Raw genomic sequence first — 14378 nt, forward strand, 5'->3', positions numbered from 1 at the left:
GACGGAAGAATGAAACCTACGAAGACAACGAACCGCTTTTAAAACTCCCGCACGAGTGTTCGGGAATCTGAACGATCGAGATGGATTCAAAATCAACGATCAAGATTGAAAGACGTTTTGAAAGTTTGAACTCACGAATCCGAAATAGGCGTTTGGAAACCGTCGTTTGGATGACGTGAGCCACGACAGATCAACTGCAATGAGATATGTGGCCTTACACTCACAACGCTCGAGGAAAAGTGACCACCGCATTAAATGTGATATGACATTTAATGAAGCACGCAGAGATCATCACCTGACGACGAACCCAGTTAAAAACCAAGCCCTCGGGATCGACCGAACGCTTGGTCTGGGGGGCTTGTGATATGGAGAGTTTATGATCAGACCGGGTTCATACCTGGTCCGACCCTCGACCCCGGTCGAGACGGAGAAAACCGAATCGCTCCCGAGCGAACCGGATCCGGAAGATGGCTTGCTGAAGAAGAAAGCTTATTCGGCGGCAAGCGTGCCCTAATCTTACTTATGGATTAGGGTAATCACCCTAATGATGGCAGACTCAAACTGACGGCTGCGGATAATCATTATCGAAGGGATAACCATCGCATAACCTAAAGGTTATCTCAGGAGTCCTCTACTAGCCCAAACTAGTAGAAGTCTATCGCTCAACGGATCTAACTAATAAGATCCAACGACTACCCGAAGAAGGCTCAAGTGCATCCAACGAAGGAGATTCGAAGGTACACTCTATATAAACCTCACTACCATACAAGGTGAGGGACGGATCAATCGATCAAAAAGAATACTATCTGAGACTCAGGTTCATATACATACTGATAGACCTAAACTATCAGCGATCTGCTATCTAGATCACCTTTCCCAGTTCTTCATTCCTTAGCTCTGTGCTTCTAGCAGAGCCGTTTGTGATTAAGTTCATCAACTGACTTAGCCTTCGGAGGTGGACTCCCGACCCCAGCGGTCGGGCCACATCTGACGCTTTCGTTTTGCAGGACATCACGTGGAGATCCAAGGGCTGAGCAGATTTTGGACGCATCAGAATGAAATGAAGATATCTGCCAATTTCCATGGGCTATGTTGTGAATCCTATGGTGAATAATAGTGAAAATAGTAGCGGAAATAGGAAAGGAAATCGCTACTCAGATCGGTCATTTTTCCCCGTCATTTTTCCCTTTCTCTTTCTCTCTTTCTCTCTTTCTTCTTCTTCTCCGGCGAAAATAGCGGCTGCTACCCACCTCAGACTCATAGAGCTGTAGAAAAAAAGAAAGAAAAAAAAAAGTTTTGAAGTTTGGCCGGAAAATCGACGATTTTCAGGCGAAATTTGGAAGTTTCGCTTGAAAATTGTAGTTTCGCTGGAAAATCGTCAATTTTTCGGCGAAATTTTGAAATGTCGGTTTCGAAGTCATTTTTATTTCGCCCACTGGCGAAACTAGCGAATTTCGGCGATATTTCGCCGAAATTCGCCGAAAAAAAGTTATATGGGTCTAGTCACTCTGATCCCTCATTGACTAGTTACCTCTATTGGGATCCCGGGTAAAGGGGTTAAGTCCTCATCAGGCATCCATGACTGGGTTTTAAGTTAACACTCTTACCATGACCATTGGCATGAGTACTGGTGCATGTCGGGATTTCTAATCTAATGCAAGGTCATACTTGTAATATACTATATGAAGTCCATATACTTCCCCTATGGCACCAACCAACTCGGTTCTGTATCCTTCGTAACCTAGGAATGAGAACCCTCACGGACTAGCTACCGTTGTTAGACTCCACTCCCTAACCCTATGGTCATTCACATATTATTGGGGCATAATGCTCTCATGATTCCTCACAACACCTGGGCCGCTCCTTGGACGTCCATAAGCCCAACCCTAACATATGCAACCCTACCATTGCATGACCAACAGTGGACCACTGAGTCTCTGCACGGCCTGGTTACCATTGTAGGATGAAACAGAGTCACGTCACTATTGTCACAGGTCATTCGGCTTCAATCCCCTACCGAAAGGGTAATAGCATGTAGGGTACCTAGTCATGCAATTCTAGACTCCCTAGGCATCCAGCAGTCATGATAGTGCTGGAGGCATTAGTGAGCATGTGTCCCATACCATAGCCCTCTGATATCTCAAGCAAGGATACCCAATTGGATATCGTTCCATCACAACTATGTCACATCATTCAAGATTATAACATAACTATTCATTCAATATCATGAAGTGATACAGTATATAAATACATCACAAACAACAGGTATACAACAGTATTATAATGAATTATACAACTACAACAAGGTACGGGATTAATAAATAATGCAAGAAATAACTGATTCATCATATAGCATCTTATTGCATATAAACAAGAAAATGTGTTCTTACCTGTAATTAAGTAAAAGCTTACTAGAATGCAATCAAATCACAATTACAAGACTTCTAACAGACTCAGAAAACACCTAAACATAAGGTTATAAGAATGTATTAAGGACATGAGTCAAATCAAAGTAAAAACAAAACTTACATAGCCACTGTGACCCAGCAGGTCACTTGGGCCGGTCGGTTGGGTCAAGCGACCTCCACAAGCGACCGCCAATGTTACAAACAATTTCCAAATCCAAAATTCGGACTTTTGATCACCCAATTCCAATTTGATTTTAGGATGATTTAATTCCGAATTTCATTCTTAATTAGAATATAACAAATGTGTAAATCAGTAACCTAAAACTAACATAGATCCATAACCCAACTCATCTCCCTTGATTAGATCCATCCTGTATTCGAATTCAAAGATTCGTTTTCAGACATGATCTTCTCATAATCATTGCTTAGGGAATAGAACTAATCACAATTATGTCACCTCAACATAAAGGAGATGGATTTACACCATTCTAAAGCTGAAGGAAGAGAATGGAATGAAGGAGAATCACTTACCTCTATCAGATTCTCAAAATAGATGGGGGAATGGATCCAGATCGCAATCCACACTTCTCTCACCTTCCAGCATGTGTCTTCCGCCTCCTAACCGTCCACAACAGCAATCCCAAATATAATAACGAATTTAAAGGATGGAGTTTTCTATTTATAGAAGACAGAGGGCAAATTAGGGCAATTTCCTGCAAGTAGACCATGGCGGTTGATTGGCCAATCAACCGCCTTAAGCAACCGACCCCTAGTACTTTTCAGTACATGGGTGCTTTGCTCAAGGGGTTGATCCCCAACTCCAACATAACCCTAAACAACACACAGGGGAGGTCTTACCTTCAATTCGGACATCTTCAAACACCTCTTGACTTCTACCAGGGATCCTATTTCCAAGCAAGGTAAGTTCTTCATTAGGAGAATCCAGATCCATGGACTCAGGATATGGATCATGGACTTTAATCTGGATACTCCAAACTTATTCCGACTTGACCTTCAGGTTATTGGACCTACAATAAGGATTCCTAGTTAGAATTATGGGGGTTGTTACAGATCTAATCCCAACCATTTACTTGTAGCCTAAACATAATTTTGGGTGGATAGAATGAGGATGTATGGCAATGATTCTGGCATACTAATTTTGTGCCATTTGCCCAGTTTGGCACAAAAGTTTCAGAAATCATGTATGGTATACAGGTGTAAAAGTAATGTGCTGATTTAGCAATAGTGTGCTCTTTCGTCTCTCTTGTCTCTCTCAAACCCTAAACAAGTGAAGATTCACCCCCTTTGCACTCTGCGGCCTTTAGTCTCATCGTCTCTCTGCAACCGAAGCCAAAGCCCTCTCTCTTTGCAGTCGAAGCCGAAGCCCTCTCTATGCAAATGAAGCCCTTTCTCTGCAACCAATCTCTTTGCAATTGAAGCCCATTTTGCCAAAGAAAAGTGTCCATCTATACCCAACCATACGAGATTTCAATATCGATTTTGTGCCCAATTTACCCAATTAGGGGTTGTATGGCAACCATTCTGTGCCAAAATTCCCACTTCAGCACAGAATCTATTTTTTATGCTTCTGTGCTGAAGTGGGCAAATTTGGCACAGAATCGTTGCCATAATCTTGTATGGTTGGACACATATGGGCACGTTTCTCTGTCCCAACTTCGCATAGAATCTTGTTGAAGCCGACAACGGTTGCAGAGTGTAGACGAACCTGAAATTGAAGCTTTGTTGCACACACACGGCTTTACTCCACTCTTGATGGTTGCAGAGACAGCGGTTGCAGAGAGACCAAGAAAGAACTTTTCAAGGTTGCTTAGGGCTTGAGAGAGACTACAGCTACAAGAGAGACAAGAGAGAGTCGGGACATAGGCGAGAGAGACCAGACAGACGAGAGAGAAGAGAGAGAAGAGAGATGAGAAAGACACCTCACGTCGTCGTCGACAGAGACGAGAGAAACCAGAGAGAAATGAGAAAGACGAGAGAGAGTGCAGAGAGACGAGAGATGCTTGAACGAAGGGCTTTCTATTTCGGACGGAATTTACATCGATGCCCCTTCGTTCCGTCAGCCAAGCTCTTGTGCCCGCGCGTTTTCACCAGAAGCAATTCTGTGTCAGAGAAGCTCCAATTTGGAGCTTCTCTGACACAAGGAAAAAGTGTGCCCATTGCCTGGTTCGGCACACATTTGCTGAACCAGCACAGAAAATTCGAACCGGTTTACCATACAAGATTCTGGTCACTTCTGTGCCAAAACGGGCAAATGGCACAGAATAAGTGTGCCAGAATCGTTACCATACAACCCCTTAGGCACTGAAGCACAAAAAGTTCATTTTATGTTGAATTGAAAAATTGGCACAAAATCATTGCCATATAATTCCTAATGATTCAAACCGAGTTTTGGCTCATTTTAAGTGATTCAAACGTAAAAAAAAATTCTATAATAAATATCTTAAAATGATTTTGATAGATAAAGAATTAATTAAGGTAAAGAGTTACTTTCAATGGGAATGGAAATATATTAATTCGATAATAAAGTAGCTAAACTAGACTGTCAAGTCTAAAATGACAAATTAAATTAATAGAACCAAAGTCTGAATCAGATTAAAGAACATAGGGGAATGAATTACATAGTAAATTAATCAAATCAAGCAATATGAATAATTTTAAATTAAAATGTGGATTGGTGTTGCAACCAGAGAAGAAAGACACTAACCTTTTCAATTTTTTTTCTACCAAAAAAAAGAGTTGAGCGTGATATCATCATTGAGTTTCTCACTTTATAATTATTCATGTGAGTAGCATCATTTATGTTTTTGTGAAATTCTCACTTTATAATCATTCATATATATATCTTAGAATGTTTTACAATAATATGTATGATGGCACTTTAAAGATTTTGAGCTTGATGGGAATGAAATGATAAAGAACTTAGGTGACCATAACCCTTTCCAGTAGAGAGTTCGGTACAGGATGAGGCGTATAGAGACTATAGTACTACTGATCATTTTGTGGGTTAAAACGTTTGGAATTAGGAGTAGATCTTAGATAGTGTGATAGACATTGTATATCTGAAAGAAGAAAAAAAAAGATTCAGGATTATAATGCTCAGAATATGAGTAGACCATCACTTATACGGATGAAAGTGGTTCCTCTAAAGGTCAAAATTCTTGGAAAGTGGATGGACCTCCATGGCTCACAATTGTTTCGGTCCTCCCTAGGGTTGTGATGCCTAGAGTTAAGAGTAGACCCTACGCTCATGATAGTTATGATAACTTCACTTTTAAAATGTAAACAATAGTTCACCGCGATGACCTAACTTATTCAGTTAAATGATGTACTTAGGGCCTGTTTGGTTACATGAATCCAGATATTTCAAATCTTGGATTCATGAATGTGAGATTTTTACCCGTTTGGTTGTGAAAATCTCTAGATTCCTGAAATCTAGAGATTCATATTTTTACACTAAAAATGTGAATTTGTAGATTTATGGGTATGGGGTGAAATCCAGAGATATCATCTCTACTATAAAAACGCTTAATTTTTGCGTATTCACAAAAATCATAAATGAATTCATAGAGTTCATTCCAAATATCCGGTTACCAAACAGATAATTTTATAAATTATGGTTCCATAAATTTGAAATCTCTAAATATATGAAATCTCCAGGCTCATGTAACCAAACAGGCCCTTAAAGAATAAAGAGATTTTGATGTTATCTTTTTTACATGTCTCCAAAGTTAGACATTTAAATCCTAAAACCTTATGTTGATGCAATTCCATTCGGAGGTATTAATTTGAAATTAGAGAAATGTAATATTTCATGAAGACTCAAGGCATGTAATAATTTTTAAAGTGTGATCTTAAAATTTATGGTTTGAATCTACCTTAGATAATAATTGTTATTGAATAGAAATGCCTAGACATGTCTAACTTTTATTGCAATATGAAAGATGACATCTATAATAATACAGCTCATTGGAGTCTACATTTCCTACCGTAGCACTTATCGCTAGGTTAGTAATCGATCGATGAAGCTCTGGGGATGAGAATTCATCAAAAATAGTATTAAAAGTTCTAGTAGCTATCTGCATTAAACTATCAATTACAGATAAGGTCCAAATCAACAGCAAGAGAACTTTTCTCTGTTAGGTACTTGGAGATGGATTTGCTATTTGTTGTCACATCGTGGCATGTCAGTGTGAGCACTCATGTCTACCTAGATTAAGGGGCTCTACATGCTGAATCAGCGACAAGTTCCTAGACTGTCATTTAGAGTGGTTCGACCATGTAGGAGGAAAGTTTAAGGACACCTCCCATATAGAGAAGCGACTAGATTTCAATTGAAGGAGCTAAAAGAACTAGGAGTACACCTTAATAATGACCAGATATGTAATAAGTTTTGAAAAAGCACAAGTTGAATCTGAGACTTATGCAATGCCAAGCATGATCATAGATTAGGGAGATGCACAACCACAACTTTAAGAAATACACGATCGGGAAGAAAGGCTTAAAGTATCCCACGATGCTAGTTAATACGTATCCATATTGGACACAACCAATATGATACATCTTGTTACAGTTCTCTGTTGAATTGCACTAAAATACATTATAAAATACGATACAAAAGTACTCAATAAGGGATGGTACGTCTCTTAAAATCAGACGACTTATATGATATTCGATACCGATACTTTAAACCTTGTCGAGAAGTAATGGATATGAAACAACAATTTTGGCTGCCGACACATTGATACCTGCGACATACATCCACGTAAACCCACCTACAGCATCCGGATTCACTTTGGCTGGCCCATGAAAAGCCCAACATCACACTTGCTTCGGAACACAAGTGACATGTGGCTCAGCTTTTCACTTGCACGTTCCAAGGTCCACATATCATGTTCGCTTAAGATATTTTTGCTAAAAAATATTCTTCTTATTCTTTTTTTTTTTAATTTATTTTTGTTTTAAAATAAAGGATTTTATTGAAAGGAAAAACTCTATTATAACTTAAATCTAACAAATCTAACAATAAAAACCAGTAAATAAAAGGGGCGGAGGAGAATTAGTTGATTGATGAATTGACATTTATTTGGTGGTGATCTTCTTGGAAAAGCCCCCAGTGACTTCTGTTTCATTTATTTAATCTTTCCAGTGTTTGAGATTGAGCAATCTTTTTCTATGTATCCTATATGTTCTCTTATTGTCTGAATCTTTGTAACTCAAAAAGAAATTCAATCAGTTGGTTTTTGGAATCATGAAATTCCTCAAAACAAAATTTCTTTTCTTTCTATTTATCTTCTTCTGTGATTGGATATCGCCATCAGCTTCTTCCGCTGTTCTTCAAGCTATCAACTCCAAAACCAAACTTCATGGCTACCAATCAGATTTCAGGGTATTGAACAGAAGAACACTGGTCGAATGTTCAGATCAGAATCAAAACATTCAAATCACTGTAAACTCGAAATCTCCATCTGGGCTACTAATGAATGAAGAATATGTCAAAGTTACAGTCACTGGAATTTCAAAGCCTTCAGAAAGTGATTGGATTGCCATGATCACCCCTATTCATGCTGATAATGAGTAAGTCTTCTTTTCTCTTTCTTTTCTTTACTGTCTCATATCTGATGGATTTAATATCATTTGGGCAGTGTGAAAGCTTGTCAGGATATTAAAATTAACTATATCTTAACTGGAGATACAAGTGATCTTCCTCTTCTGTGCTATTATCCTGTGAAGGTCTGTTATCTTATTAATCAGACACTAAAAATTCAAATAAAAATTTTGAAACAAGAAAAGCTGAAATCTGTTGTTCTGTATTTGGGTTACAGGGACAATACATGAACCAAGATCCTAACTATATGAAATGCAAGAAGGAAGAAAGGAACAGAAGTAGTTGCAGTGGAACGTTAACTTTCCATGTGGTCAACATTAGAACTGATATAGAATTTGTGTTATTTGGTGGAGGATTTGAGAACCCCTGTATGATTAAACGTTCTGGAGCTATTAAATTTGCAAATCCAAAAGCTCCATTGTTTGGTCATCTTTCAAGTGTAGATTCAACTGGAAGATCGGTAACTGGGTTACTCTGTTTCTTTAAAGAAATTTTAATCCTTTTCCCGATGATAATCAAATGGTGATGATGAGTTTTTGTTGTGGTTGGCAGATGAGATTAACGTGGATTAGTGGAGATAAAACACCTCAACAAGTTCATTATGGAGATGGGAAATCCCTCATGTCACTGATTCCAACCTCACGAGTTACCACCTTCACCCCAAATGATTTGTGTAATGGTGAGTTGTACTCTCTTTCTCTCTAAGTGTTTCTCTCTTTCTCTCATTGGTGGTGGATGGGATCTCTTTGCTTCCTTCAGTCCTGCGCATTAAATGTCAAGCCAAACAATTTCGGCTGCCAGATCGAAATCTCGACCGAAATTTTGAATTCGACGATCCAAAATCCGCCTTGACAGTTGATGCACAAGACTAAAGCAATTCCCCTCCTCATGCGTGGTAGGTTTCCCACTGTAGACATATCACATCTAGAATGTTTCTTTTTTGGTACCAATGGGGCTTATTAAGCTGGGAATGAGGATATTAATATGCCTTAGTAAGAGTTGAACCCACGACTTCTTCACTCAGAAGTGTTGATTTCACCACTAGAACAGCTTTGCGTTGGCCTAGAATGATTATTTATTAAGCTATTTGGGGTACCACCGGGGGTGGTTGTCTAGTGGTCCCAAGCTCACTTCCAAGTGATTTGGTAAACCTCATGTCCCTGGTTCGAATCCCTCCTCTGTTTCTTGCATTGGACAGTTGTGTGCTCTTTGGCATGGGCATGAATACCACAGACTTTTGTGACTATACTAGACCTCCGGTGGGGCTCCGCTGGCGGGGCCAGTGCTTGCACTAGTATGCACAAAGCTAATTCTTGCATAGTTTGCATTCGATAAAAAATTCGAACATTGCATAACGGGGAGCACTAGATCGCCGCTATTGCATCCACTCTTTTTTTTACCAATAAAAAAAATTCATCCATTCGGGATGGTTGTCTCTATAATCTCCTATATAGAAATAATAAAACTAAGGAGGTATCAATTTCAAGCCTCCATTCCTCTCTCTTCATGCCCCGTATGGTTCACAATTTGGACACATCATTTCTAGAATGGTTTCCTAATCAGCTATATAGGGTGGATGCACAATAGTAACAGTCTCCTATATAAAAATACTAAGGCCAATAAAATGTCATATTCGAAACTCTATTCCCCAAACCCCTGCGTTCCCCACAAATTATTGAAACCTTTACTTTTAACTAATGTAATATAAATACATATTAAATGTACAACCAACTAATCGGTTGTGGAATAAAACCCAAGAGTACACCAACCAACACATTATTGATGTACTCTTTTACATGAAGTTACCTCATTATCATTTACTCTTTTATGCTTATTTGGAAAACCCCTTTTTAAAAATTTTTATTTTTTAATAATTTTGAGGGTTCTTGTGAGTCATAAAGAAAGTTCTTCTGGTATCCTTTCACCACATTAAAGAAAAATGCACACTAAGCACAGACAAGATGAATTCTCACTCAAGCATGTAGCGGAACAATATGAAAAAAACATTATTCCCATAAAAGAGCATCCCAATTCACGAAGGTAGGTGACACTTCATCGTCAGGTTATCATAAGGAAAACGAAGGTGGGGTCTATGTGACAACGACCATTAGAGTTCATTTTGCCACAAACATGAAAAATGAACTTCAAGCTTCTGATCTCTTTCCCACAAAGCGGAACACGTTGACATGAATTGACATAAAAGTTTGTTTATAGATATATATAATCCCAAATGAAGTAATCAGAGGATCCCATTATTTTATGTAAACTTTTTTGTCTCCGGAAGCATATTGTAAAGTTAAATTAGAGTACACAAAATTTTCAGGAAATCCACCAAACATTTTATTTTATTATTATTATTTTTTTTTTGGGGTGTGAGGTGTGAGGTGTGGGGGGTGGGTGGGAAGTAGAGCTTTTTATATAGAGAAAAATGGAATAATACATATAAAATCAGAAAGAATCAAACCAATGATCTTTTTACTAAGAAGTATTGATTATTATCAAGTGAAAAACCATGTGATTGTTAAATCTATTAAATATTGTTATTATAAAATGTTACTTTTCTAATTTAAAGGGCCTTTTCTATTATTTTTGTTTCATGGGTTTTCTTAGTGGCCTTTTACTTCCTTGTCCCAATTAAAGATCTTAACAAAAAGATAGAATTGTTAGATACCCTTGTGGTGAAGACCAATTTTTACTATGTGAAAACCAATGCATTGATATGAGAAGGATGGAAAAACAAATGGGGTTATATATGTTCTTCATAGCAGAAACTAGTTCGGCCATAGACGTAGCCTTCGAGTGAACCATGGTCTTATGTGTAATTTTGCATTGCTTTGCTAATAGCTAGAGAGGTTAGACATTTAACTTTTTCACTCATTAATATGCTTGTTCTTTAAAACTTGGCAGGTAATACTGCTGGATCCATTTGCTCAGCCTCAGATGTTGGTTGGCATGACCCTGGCTTCATTCACTCTGCTGTGATGGTTGGTCTAAAGCCTTCAACCACTTATTACTATAGCTATGGAAGGTAAACGTTTCCAACCTTGGAACAAAGATACGTTTCCACAATATAGAGTTTCTTTACTTATATAAGGTACTAGAGCTATTAATGCTCGATTGTCTCATATATCTCTAACTCATTGTATGCAGTTGGTCAACTGGTTGGAGTAACATAACCACATTTCGAACTCCCCCTACTGGAGGATCAAATAAACTTGAATTTATTGCATATGGCGACATGGGAAAGGCACCCCTTGATCCATCAGCTGAGCACTACATTCAGGTGATAACCTCAAAACACATGTTCTTGGATGGTGGAAAACTTAGGTTTTCATGTACATGAAAGATTATTTAGAGAAAAGGGCTTATATCAATCTATAGAATTTGATAGTAAAAGATTTAAGTCATGCATCCATATATACAAGAAACATAATTAGTGGAAGGAAGGGATATTAAACTGAAATTGGATGATCAATGAAATGTATAGCCAGGTTCAATAGCAGTGATGGCAGCTATATCGAAGGAAGTAGCAGCAGGAAAAATCGACTCGATCTTTCACATCGGAGACATTAGCTATGCCACTGGCTTCTTAGTGGAATGGGATTATTTTCTTCAGCATATCTACCCTGTTGCATCTCATGTTCCTTACATGACTGCAATTGGAAACCATGAGAGGTACTTCCATTTCTCATGATCTACAATGTCACATTATTCATTTCATAATGTTTGAAGCAAGGCCTTTTGCATGGAATTTTGCAGAGATTACCCAGGTTCTGGATCAATTTATGGTCTCTGGGACTCAGGTGGAGAATGTGGAGTTCCATATGAGACTTACTTTCCAATGCCCACAACCAGAAAGGACAAGCCATGGTATTCCATAGAGCAAGGACCTGTTCATATAACTGTAGTTTCAACTGAGCATAACTTCAGCTCTAGTTCTGAACAAGTAAGAATTATCTTGCTGATTGATCACTTATCCTTTCAAACCTCGAATCTTTTCTATCATATAACAAAAACATCAAAACTTCAACAGTATGAATGGATCAAAAAGGACTTGTTTTCGATCAATCAATCAAGAACTCCTTGGGTAATTTTTACAGGGTAAGTATGATCACACCCCATCTCTTCTATTTGAATTAGTTATTTCAATAAGAGGCTCATGGGAACTCCTTTGGTCGGTTGCAGGCATAGACCCATGTATTCATCTGCTCCTCCATTCTTTATCCCAAATGTTGACCCAAACTTTACTGCTAGCTTGGAGCCTTTACTAGTACACAACAAGGTAAACAAGTGATGTTCTTCAACTGATTAGTAGCCTAAACTTGAAGAACTGGAAGATAGATAGTAATACTAACACTTGATGATGATGAACCAGGTTGATCTTGTTCTCTTTGGCCATGTCCATAACTATGAAAGAACTTGTTCCCTTCAGGAGGGTGTTTGCAAAGCCATGCCTTACAGAGATAGAAGAGGGGTTGAAACATATGACCACAACAACTATAAGGCTCCAGTTCATGCAATCATTGGAATGGCTGGATTTTCATTGGATGGATTCAATGATACTGTAAGTAAAGTTCATCTCATCTTTCAACTAGTAACAGAATAAAATTGATACGTAAAAATAAAAGAGTAACAATAATGTTGAGTGTTTGGAATCATGGACAGGTTGGAAACTGGAGTTTGGTGAGGATTTCTGAATTTGGATACGCTAGATTTCATGTGACAAGGAAAAAGATGAGTGTAAAGGTTGGTAAATTGAAATTAAAAGCCACCCCCTCTGTCTTTCTTACATTTTCTGATTCTCATTTTCAATTTGTGATATGCAGTTTGTGAATGCAAATACAATGAAGGTTGATGATGCTTTTCAAATCATAAAACGTAAGGAGCCATATATGAGAAAGTAGTCAGAGATAGCAGTTCTTCGGGTAGATGCTTCTAAGTAGAGAAATAATATAATTACAGATACAACAGCAAATTTTCTAAAGAGTAGTTGAAGTACAGGATTGTAATATTTCTAAAGTTCATATACAAAATTTGAATTTGAATTTGAAAAGAGATTATCAGCTGTAACTATGGTGGGAGTGGAGTGAGAGTGGGAAGGGTGGTTAAGAGGTTGAGTTGCAAAGGGAAACTTGGTTTCCTCAAAAACTACATGTCTAGAGATGTAGGATCGGCCAAGAGTTGGATCATAACATACATACCCCTTGTGTGAGTTGCTGTATCCAAGAAAGATACATTGCCCGGAGCAATATCGCAGCTTGTTTTTGTTATAAGGCCGTAACCAAGGAAAACATGCACATCCGAAGATTCTAATAAATAAAAGATCTGGATCTTTGTGATATAACACCTGAAATGGAGATTTATTCCCAAGTACTGGTGTAGGCATTCTATTAACTAAGAAGATGGCCGTTTCAAAGACGGCTGGCTAGAAAATAAGGGGGACTAAAGCACGAGCCATAAAAGCGAGGCCTATTTCTACTATATGTCTATGCTTCCATTCCGCTCTTCCATTCTGTTCAAAAGTGTGTGGACATGAATACTGATGAGATATACCATTATCTTTAAAAAAATGATCAAAATATTCATATTCCTTGGCACCATCAGATTGAAAAACTTGAATCTTGGAATTAAAGACATTGGCTGCATGATAATAGAATTGCTTGAATACTAAAATTGCATCAGAACAACATACAAGTGGGAAAATCCATGTCCATCTCACCTAAAGTTTTTGGTTGCATGTCATGCACATGTTTTGCCTCAACCAAAAGATGAGTTTTTAGCTAAGGCTCATAAATGTATATTTCTAAAGGGATACAAAGTTTTTGAGCTTGTCACTGAGCGTCAATTTGTCATAGTTAGATGATGATAAATTTGACCCAAATTTACTGGGGTTGTGGTGGGTGCCACAAAGACACTTGAATTGATTGAGTTGCCTAAGGAAGAATTCGACAGTTTTGAGTTCCCTTTAGCGAGCTAGATGAATCTTTTGTCTTCCCAGGTTTCGATAAGACATTAGCCCAATTTACACCAATGTAGGTCTATCATAGACGAAAAGACAAACACAGTCAAATGGTACAACCATCGATATCACTTCTTCTACAAATCCTCCTCCAAAGCATATAATAATCTTGATGACCTTCCCATTGCTTTGAGGGAAGGTTTTGTTGTGTATCCTATTTCTCATTATGTTACTACTTCTCAGTTGTCTAATCATTATCGTAGCCTTACCACATCTATGTCCTCTATTATTATTCCATCTATATACTCTAAGGCTCTCTCTCTGATCCAAGTTGGAAAGCTGTGACGAAATTGAAAATTTAGGCCTTGCATTCTAGGAACACTTG

The 14378-nt window shown here is 38.1% G+C and overlaps 1 protein-coding gene across 1 annotated transcript; it reads left to right on the forward strand.

Annotated features, from left to right (window-relative positions):
• The first annotated feature begins 7485 nt into the window (after positions 1-7485).
• Positions 7486-13333, forward strand: LOC148998750 (putative inactive purple acid phosphatase 27). The gene is made up of 13 exons (XM_089141742.1): positions 7486-8003; positions 8072-8159; positions 8252-8494; positions 8587-8713; positions 10942-11062; positions 11185-11317; positions 11522-11709; positions 11794-11980; positions 12068-12135; positions 12220-12316; positions 12410-12598; positions 12700-12780; positions 12861-13333. The coding sequence occupies exons 1-13, from the start codon at positions 7678-7680 to the stop codon at positions 12936-12938; spliced, it is 1926 nt and encodes a 641-aa protein (XP_088997868.1). The 5' UTR covers positions 7486-7677; the 3' UTR covers positions 12939-13333.
• Positions 13334-14378: the final 1045 nt, after the last annotated feature.

The sequence above is a fragment of the Hakea prostrata genome, unplaced genomic scaffold (assembly GCF_041222555.1).
Source record: "Hakea prostrata isolate BN-2017 unplaced genomic scaffold, UWA_Hpros_2 contig_157, whole genome shotgun sequence".
Lineage (NCBI taxonomy): Eukaryota > Viridiplantae > Streptophyta > Magnoliopsida > Proteales > Proteaceae > Hakea > Hakea prostrata.

Excerpts from the sequence above, each read along its gene's own strand:
- LOC148998750 (XM_089141742.1), top strand. The coding sequence starts at position 7,678 with ATGAAATTCCTCAAAACAAAATTTCTTTTCTTTCTATTTATCTTCTTC. Across the intron at positions 8,714-10,941 it reads CCCAAATGATTTGTGTAATG|GTAATACTGCTGGATCCATT; the intron begins GTGAGTTGTACT and ends AAAACTTGGCAG. Across the intron at positions 12,136-12,219 it reads CCTTGGGTAATTTTTACAGG|GCATAGACCCATGTATTCAT; the intron begins GTAAGTATGATC and ends GGTCGGTTGCAG.